Source organism: Cibotium barometz, chromosome 54 (assembly GCF_041138505.1).
Source record: "Cibotium barometz isolate CiBa-2024 chromosome 54, ASM4113850v1, whole genome shotgun sequence".
NCBI classification, from domain to species: Eukaryota; Viridiplantae; Streptophyta; class Polypodiopsida; order Cyatheales; family Cibotiaceae; genus Cibotium; species Cibotium barometz.
The window spans coordinates 6,340,771-6,350,281 of record NC_141099.1 but is presented as its reverse complement, the minus strand read 5'-3'; the positions used below and the strand labels follow the sequence as shown (position 1 = coordinate 6,350,281).

Here is a 9,511-nt window from a genome sequence, read left to right as displayed (position 1 = left end):
CTTGTGCTTGTGTAAGAGAGTGACGAGTGAGCGCATTCTAGCATTGTGCCTCTTCATGCTTGTGTGTTTATGCTTGTATGAGAGAGAGAGAGAGAGAGAGAGAGAGAGAGAGAGAGAGAAAGTGTGTGTGTGTGTGTGTGTGTGTGTGTGTGAGAGAGAGAGAGAGAGAGAGAGAAAGTGTGTGTGTGTGTGTGTGTGTGTGTGTGTGTGTGATTGGTCTATGTGATGGTGTGAGCGACTCCACGGTGTGACAGAGTGACAGAGTGGAGGTGGAGCTTGGAGGCCTCAAGGGACTCAAGATCGAAGCATCGGTAAGTACCCTATGACAGTTGTGTTCTATTGTTTATCCATAGATGAATGTGTAGAGTTCTCTCTTGGAGGTGAGGCCTCAAGGGACTCGAGATCGAAGCATTGGTAAGTACCCCACGATGGTTGTGTTTTATTGCTTATCCATAGATGAATGTGTAGAGTTCTCTCTTGGAGGTGAGGCAATCCACAACATTTTTGGCGCCGCTGTCGGGGAAACACCTTTGTTTCTTCCATACTCTTTGAGTTTCATCTCCCATTGCATAGTATTCATTATTGCCTTTGCATTCTGGTAATGCATTGTGTGGAAATGAAAGGATAAGGTGTGTGTGGTTGAGAAAAAAGTTATAGTTTTGATGTTGTGAATGTTGTGGAGAGTAGTTTAGGAAAGCATTCATTGGTTACTCTTGTTAATTTTGAAGTTAGCATCACAAAAAACACCAACGTGAAGAAGCAGGTTGGGTGTTGTTTCTTTTTCAAAATATTCAAAAAATTCAAAAACATAAGGAACCTTTGATTGAGCCAGGAACTTGCATTTCATTGCCTTGCATTGGCACAATCTAATTTTCATCATTTGGATAAGTATTATGCACCCAAGACCACAAATTACCGACGTGAAAAACTCCACGTGAAAGTGCAAGAAAGTTATTCACGACGTGAACCACTTCCTGCAATTTCATGCCGCGAGTCGCTCTCATGAAATCAGTGCCGTGATTTTTGCCGAAAATCTTGGGATTACAATCCAAAAATAGAAACCCTTACCCTGACACCTCTGACATGGTGCAACCCGCCAAAAATTGGAGCACGGGAAAGTGCAAGAAAACAATTCACGGCGTGAAACATTTTCGAAGCAGTTCACGGCATGAAACATTTTCGACAAAGTTCACGGCGTGAAACATTTTTTGTTTCACGGCGTGAAAGAAGTCCTACTATTTCACGTGAAGACCAAAACCAACGGATTGACAAAACTAAGGCTGTGAGGGTCGGCTAAAGAAGGGAGTTTGACTGAAAGAAGGAATTTAATCTTAAGGAGGAAAATTGTTGAGCACGTGAAAGTTTAGGAAAACAATTCACGATGTGAACCGTTTTCTTGTAGTTTCACGACGTGAACCATTCTTTCATGACGTGAACCGAGTCCTATTGTTTCACGACGTGAAACATTCTCTGCTAATTCACGCCTCCTGAACAAAGTGATAGAATCAAAAATTGAATCAAATTGGATTGATTAATAGCTTATCAAATCATACATACATGCACTTAAGATCTAGGAAACTCATCGGAGACGATCTTACGCCTCACGATAGTGCATCAAATCATCCAGGAACTTCCTACCAAAGAAGCGTGGGATCAGGACATTCCGCAGCACACTTGAGTGTTTTGAGAAACATGGCCACCACAGAAACCAGTAGTGAAGAATCCATGGAAGAAGGGCTGAGATACGCTGGGTTTGGGGAAGGAGATAAACCACACTCTCCAACCAGGTCCAGTGGGATCATTGATATCGCCCAAGGATTTTTCGATCTCCAAACTAGTCATGATGAAGTGCAATCTGCGGGCATGGGCCCGTCAACTAGCGCTGGACTCAGTCCAAGACAAGAAGTGCCATTCCAAGCGTTGAATTCTAGGCTGTCAAATACTGGCACCCCTCGAATTAGACGAGATATGGAAAGTGCAGGACGGGTCAAATATTCTTTCCCACCATCGAGGAAATGGAATTGGACCTCCAACGAAGTGAGGTAGAACGACAACTCCGAGAATTCAGCTTAAGGAAACAAGAGCTTGATACTCATAGGGCAAGAGCTGAGAGAAAGGAGACAGGAAGTGTTAACCCTCTCCAATCGCAAGGAAAAGAACCTAAAATTGCTACAAGAAGAAGCGATGGAGAAATTTCGAACTTGGAACCCATCAAAACGAGGAATCTAGAATGGAAGAAGGGTTTACAACCAAAGAAGAAGAGGGTAACATAGCTAACTTGGTTGTAGAAGTTGAGGACCGACTCTATACCAACAAGAAGGACATTGAGCTAATGATCAATCACCCTACATTCATACAAGATATGGAGCTCTTAATTACACAAAGATACATAGAGGCTACTATTGGGGAATCCCATCAAGGTACCACAGCCAGACTAGTCCATGAACCCGAGATACCAAGAAGAGCCAATACAGGTAGGGGACGAGGTCTAGGAAGGGAGGGAACAGTTCCCCAAAGGCCCCGAAACAATCCAGCCATGGATCTTAATGTGGTTGTTACCCGACTTATAGTATGGGCGCTCGTGCGTCCCCGAGAGCATGTGTCGAGAGCCTCCCCCCGAGGCGATGGAAGTGGCCGCCCCGGGGGCTCTAAATGGCAATTCCAGACGATCGGGGAGATGAATCCTTTGCAGAGGACTTAAATATGTGGCTGGGTATTGTAAGTGGCAGAGTAGCCTTGCTGCTACGATCCGCTGAGATTCAGCCCGCCGCCGCCGCACCGATTTGTCCCCTTCTCTCCTCGCGAGCGGGGTTTGCACGTGCCTTGGCCGATTTCGTGCCTACAAGGCGAGCTTTCGTGTGCCTTACGGTAGCGCGAGTGCTCGCACGGTGCGCTTGCGCGTCTCCTGCCCCCCCTCCCAGACGAAGGGGGTAGTGGGAGGGACAATGTGAGAAGTCTTGTGGTGGACCCGAGTGCGCACGCACTCGGATGGATGCATGCATGAGTGACGGAGATTCGATTTTATAACGTAGCCGTCGAACAGGGCGGCTACGTTAAATGAAAAAGCCACATGTCATGTTGTAATTGGCTGTTGAGTTCTTACCGTTTCACAGCATGAACTTCTTTGCACTCTTTCAGGGTGTGAAACACTAAAAAATGGTTCACGTCGTGAAAGACTGTAGGGTGGTTCACAACGTGTGAACCATTTTTCTACAGTTTCACGTGGAGTCTATAAGATCGAATTTTTATTTTTTGTGCTCAAACACTCACACATGCACATGATGATACATTGTTTTTCTTTTTCCATTAATTTTACCATGGAAACCAAAGGTTCTCCTTTGACTATCTCAGCATAAAATATGATGAAGCGTCGATAATAACCCACATGACCCATAAACCTTTGCACTCCCTTGTAAGTTGGTAGGCGGTGGTAGCTCCAAGATTAGTTTGACCTCCATTTTTTGAGACTGTGCGCCCAGTATCACACCATGTTTGACCCAAAATTGACGCTTCAAGGGATTAATGATATCCGATATAATTGGTAGCGTTCAAACACTTTCGTCATGCAGGTCAAATGATCTTCCCATCGAGAATGTGCACATAGATCACAAATAAACACTTCCAACCACTTTCGCAAGTAGTCCTTAAAAGCTATACTCAACAATCGTTGAAAGGGCATTTGTGAGACCAAACGGCATGACCTTGTAAGCAAATGTCCCCTACATTGTGTTGAAGGCTGTCTTGTGTTGATCTTCTAGTGCTATGGAACCTGATTGTACCCGAAAAACCCATCTAAGAAGTGGTACGCTTCCCTCCCAACCACTCTTTCCAAGACATGTTCAGTATACAATAATGGGTAATGGTTCTTCCGAGTGGCCACGCTTACTTTTATAAGATCGACACGTACTCTCAGTTTCCCATTCTTTTTAGGTATTATCACAATAGGTGACAACCAATCCGTATGTTCGATCTCATAGATAAAGTCAACAAGAATGAGCTTATAGATTTCCTTCTTTACAATTGCTGCATACTTTGGATTCATCTGGTTAGCAAGGAGTTGACATTGTGACTTCGTAAGAGTTGCAGCTGGACTACCTCAGACCACACAAAATGTGCCAGACAACTAGAGCTCTACACAGAAGATTAGCACCTGAGTGCCCTTACACCATGAGATAGACTTCTCCAGGACATCCATTTCGAATTCCTGCCTAGTCAAATCCATTACACCACAAAATATCCCATCAAACTTGGGGATGCAACATCTTCAAAGACCGGCACAATCTACCATTGAGTCTTCTTGATTCACTTCTCATTAATTGTGTACAGATGAGGAACTTCCCTGCATTATGCTTGGTTTAGAGTTTAGAAGCTGCACTATGAGTCGCACTTCTAACTCTACAATTGTATCATCCTTAATCTCATGGGCTGTTTACCCTTGCTAGTGATAAACCTCCCTCAAGGCAAGCCCCTTACAAAGAGATTTCACTTTTGTTTAGCCTGGACTTGGCAACAGAGAGCACTGGCTCATTTCACTGATGAATTACCACGACAGGCCTACAGATTTTACTAGCGTCAAGAACAGATCCACTGGCCACAACACAAAATCAAGTACTACTTCCATTTGTCAGTCAAAACATTCCATTGGCTCTAAGTATCACTGAGGAATTTCCAAGACAGGCCTAAAGATTTAAGCTGCTCAAATTCAATACCGACATGGATGCTGATCTTATGAAATACAGAAATTAGAGATATAAACCGACCAGATGGTATTAACCTGACTGTCAAGCAAGACAATTGAACACCCCTTCCAAGACGATAAGACAAGAAGGCAATATCATACCAAGAGTTGGATCAGATGAAGTTGAAATAAGACAGGACGTACACATTCTAAACTGTAGCACAATAAGGCCCATATGTGTTACAAAGTTCTAACTCATTCATTAAAAAAGGCCATACAACTACCGGTCCTTCACTAGCCGATCATGGTTTCCTCAAAAAAAGAACACAGCTCTCACATCCGGGAAATTCATGCCTTCAATGCATATTTCCTTTTGGGAAAATAGGTTTCTTTTTTCTTCTGCTTCTCTGTCTTCATGTTAGTCTGAAAATTCCCAAGATATAAATGTAAAATCTATGTATTAAAAAATAGCTTTTTTTGAAACAAAATCCAAGCAGTCACCAGAAATGCTGATCTTTATAAAAAAGTGCAAGAAAAATCAAGCTTGAAGAAGTAAAGGTTATTACCTGGTGCTTCGTTAGTCGCCGCCTGATAGCACGGGTCTTCTTGGGGCGCAGGTCCAAAGGTAGCAACTTGGACTTCTTGTAGGCCGCACGAAGGGCAGCTTTCTGGGTTTGCGAAAGCACTGTCAACACCTGTGCTATGGAAAGCCTGACAACCTTGCTGCAAAACAACTATTAACTTAGCAGAGACACTCCTATAAGCAGATCTGATTAAAATTCTCAAAAACTAATTACGGTAAGCCTAGAGATATGCTTCCACACATCCATCACTCTATAATCACTCAAAATCTCTCCTATCCATATACGTAAACAAACCTGGGTAGATGTAGAAATCCATCCCACCCATCCTATTCTCCATAACCATTCTAAGTCTTTTGAAACATAAGCATAACCAAGCTCACAAACTCCTACAGACCACATCTCCAAACGATTGTCACATTCAACGATTTCCGATGCCATTATCTTTCACTTTCAGCCAAGAGACCCATCCCTACACACCCTATACTCCATACCCTTTCCTCTAGACGATATCCTATGCTCAATAACATTTGAAGGCCTCTCTGCATAAAAAACCCGTAAGCACCACACGAATATTTTCTTAGCATGTTCCCAGTTAACAAATCAGATATAGGTTGAGCTCCGGCAAGCAGGTGCTCACATTTTTGACAGCTTGTTGGGCGCACCACCAGTGACCTTTGCAACTCTCAAAAGCGCCAGCTCTGCCTTCAGCTCCTTGAGCTTCACCTGCAGCTCAGCTTTGCTCTTCGCCCGCAACTCGTGGACCTTGATCTTGGCTGAAGCAGATATAAGTTACGCAGACAACCGTTACGTTAAACTCTAGAAAACAATGACAACTTCTTGCCAAAGACACCACAAATGCAGCCCTTCGGAGGTCATATGAAAGCTAAGTACACATACAACAAACCCTAGAAGTAAATACGAAAGCCCTTGGTAACTGTCGAGCAGCAGGGAACCCTCACGGATATGCAGATAAAGCAAAGGAGAAGACCAGAACCTTAAATTGTGAAGTGCAACAGAACCAAAGATCGATAGCAATGCCGTGAAGGTAAAAGAGCATTCAGTGGCAGAAAACCCTGACAGATCAAGATGCAGTAAAAAAACCCAACTGATTAAGCAAGCAAGCAAGCAAGCCTACATCTCAAGATACAAGAAACCCTAAAAACCCATGCTGCGGAAAATCCTAACCGATCGAGATGCAAGAAAACATGCGCGGAGCCCTAATAAGGAAACCCTAAGGATTTATGATGCAGAAAAAAACTTGACAACTCAAAGACCAGAAAATCCCTTATAATTTACAGGAGGAAAAAAGAGAGAGAGGAAAACTGGATTACCCATAGCGAAGCGATGGCGAGCTGCAGAGTCTAATGATAACGGCACAGCAGATTTCCGAAACTTGCTATTGAGAGAGTTAGGGTTTGAGCGTGCCCTGTTGTAAGAAGAGTATGACCACCGGCTGGGCCAGTTTACACCGGTCGCCCATTAAGGCTCAAATTCTTTTAAAATTTTATGTAAAAAGGACATAAATAATTTTTCATAGCACTAGTTTCTGCAGTTAGGCATGATTCACCATTCTCACCACAAGCGTCACGCATAGCGTAGACAAAGGGGTTGGACCATTTATGATGCACATGTTGCCATGTTAGACGTGTGCTTTACGCGACAGAAGGATTGCCCATGGTTCGAACAAACTGAATGGAGCTCCATGTAGCTAGGAAAGGTTATACAACAGGCAAATAAATGACCTCTTATTATGAGTTAATCTAATTCTCTAAGCTAAACCTTAAAAGATTTGAGCTATCAACCTTGTTCATAGAAGACTTGCGAACTACATGTAATGAACCTACAAGATTCTCATTTTTACTCGTAAATTTTATAAAATCTACAAAATTTTAAGGTATATTAGTTGCAATGTAGCTCAAAAAAACAACTTAACGACCTACATATATATATCCACACCATGCTTGTCACAATATCAAAGCTCCCAAAACACTTAGTTTTCTTTGAATAAGCACCAAAATTGGCATACATATGTATCTAACATTCCAACCTAGGGTAGTGGGGATAACCAAACACACATGCGCAAACCATTAAAACAATCTTCGAGCGACTGGATTATCTCTCCTTGGAAGCCTATGCTCTTCGCTTGCCAAAAAATATATATAAGACAATAACATTGGCTGGCAAGATATAATTTTAAAGAGAGAAAAAAAGCTAAAAGATAAAACCTTACAAAACTCATTTAGTGGATTAACATTTGAGACGAATAGCGTTTGAACAGGCTTATAAACGCCAAATCGAAAAATCATGTACAGTCCAGTGCCTATGCACGGAATATCTATCATGTTAGGCTTCTGATAGCCTACATCTTGTCCATCTCGCCATAAATAAATGAAAATAATCTCCTTACCACATCCATCCTATGTAGTATTACCTGTGATATCAAATACAACAATACCTCCACTAATCATTTATGCACGATTATGAGGTAAGTCTCTCTCTCTCTCTCTCTCTCTCTCTCTCTCTCTCTCTCTCTCTCTCTCTCTCTCTCTCTCTCTCTCTCTAGGTGTTAAGTATTTCAAACTAAAGCAAGAAAAATTAATAATGCCACAGTAAAGGAAAGCAAGTCAAAAGCAAAACATTTTCTTATTTAAATGTTATAAAAACAATAGCCATCTCAAAATTTTGAACCACCCCTTCAGCAATGAATGAGGCACTCCATACTTCTAGATCTGTATGGTGGCTTTACCTCAATGTCAACTATTTATTCCAGACAATGTAAGTATATATATCAATTCAATATTACCGACAATGGAAACACCAGCGTGGGAGATAAGTTAAAGGAATTTTGCAATCTAACTCCTATTTATCTTCGTGTCTTTGCATCACCAAAAAAAAAATGTCAATCTAAAAGAAACATCAATCAACTTGAAAGCATGCATACTTATTGAAAGACAACATAGATTGTACATTCCACATCTTTGCGAACATTCTCCTTCCAAATGTTTACTTGATTAATACAACGATAGCCACGAATGTAGTCTCTAGCATTTGTAGGTTACCTTATGGGCATACATTACATTTACATTCTTCTAGATGCCATTTGCAGTACCTCTTTGTAGACAACATTAGCTGTGTAGACTTCATTTCTACCTTCATTGTTGCTTACATGGTCCATGGTATCTTTTACACACACTTTCACTGCATCTCTGATGATCTAACACATGACATAGCAACATACAATTATCCATGCGTGAATACTTGTATGGTCAAATAAAGTCTCAACACACTCAATGTTTGACCTTGGGACTTATTTACTAACATACCAAAAGCTAGCCTCACAGGAAATTGTATCCTTCTCGTATCAAAAGGCAACTGAAGCATTGATGGAATGAATGTTATCCTCGGAATGAAGACCATGTCTCCAATGTTTGTACCTGTAATAATTTATGTTTCTATCACCTTTGAGTGAAATTTCTTACATATCAGTCTAGTATCGTTACAAAGTCCCCACCGAGGATCCAAATTATGGAGGAGCATGATAGGAGCATTCATCTTTAAAAGCAGTAAGGAGGGTAACCACCACCCATGTTCAAACTATTCAAGTAAGGAGCATTCATCTTTAAAAGCAAGCAGTAAGGAGGGTAACCACCACCCATGTTCAAACTATTCAAGTACTCAACTACATACAATATTTTGTCACTCTTGAAAGAAACAACCGAATCTGCACTGAGGTATTCTCTTTCAAGACCAGGTAATGCAGTCAAGGCTAGTTCATTAATCTCATCCACCTCTTGATTTTGTGGTGCAAGAATAGCGCGGTCTCTAAAGAATTATGCATAATCCTCCACTCTTTGAAGATCTCTGTACACCCATTCTACCAAACTCAACAAGGAGTTCCCATGGATCAACATTCATGGTGGAATTACCACTCTACCTTCATTGTTTGGATGGTCTATAGAGCCATCCCCAATTTGTAAAGTCCAATTGATAAATTCTAGTTTGGATGGTCTATAGAGCCATCCCCATTCATGGTGGAATTACCACTCTACCTTCATTGTTTGGATGGTCTATAGAGCCATCCCCAATTTGTAAAGTCCAATTGATAAATTCTAGTTCTGCACAATCATGACCACTCTGAATGACCCGCATGTTTTGGGTGAGCTTTAAAACATTCACATGTCTCCAAATATATGACCGGCACAACGTTGCATCAACAATATCCTCACGTGATCCCTTTGCACAACAACAA

The 9,511-nt window shown here is 41.7% G+C and overlaps 1 protein-coding gene across 1 annotated transcript; it reads right to left on the bottom strand.

Moving 5' to 3' along the window:
- Positions 1-4,830: 4,830 nt before the first annotated feature.
- Positions 4,831-6,726, bottom strand: LOC147607811 (large ribosomal subunit protein uL29z-like). Its single transcript, XM_086789905.1, has 4 exons — positions 6,594-6,726; positions 5,900-6,035; positions 5,245-5,401; positions 4,831-5,101 (listed from the first exon to the last, which is right to left on the bottom strand). Exons 1-4 carry the CDS (start codon positions 6,595-6,597, stop codon positions 5,027-5,029), a joined length of 372 nt encoding a protein of 123 aa, XP_086646031.1. The 5' UTR covers positions 6,598-6,726; the 3' UTR covers positions 4,831-5,026.
- Between the last annotated feature and the right edge of the window lie 2,785 nt (positions 6,727-9,511).

What these genes read in the sequence shown, in the direction of transcription:
- LOC147607811 (XM_086789905.1), bottom strand. An exon ending in CCCAACAAGCTGTCAAAAAT is followed by an intron (nt 5,402 to 5,899) that starts GTGAGCACCTGC and finishes GTTGTTTTGCAG; the next exon opens with CAAGGTTGTCAGGCTTTCCA. An exon ending in GGCGACTAACGAAGCACCAG is followed by an intron (nt 5,102 to 5,244) that starts GTAATAACCTTT and finishes GGGAATTTTCAG; the next exon opens with ACTAACATGAAGACAGAGAA.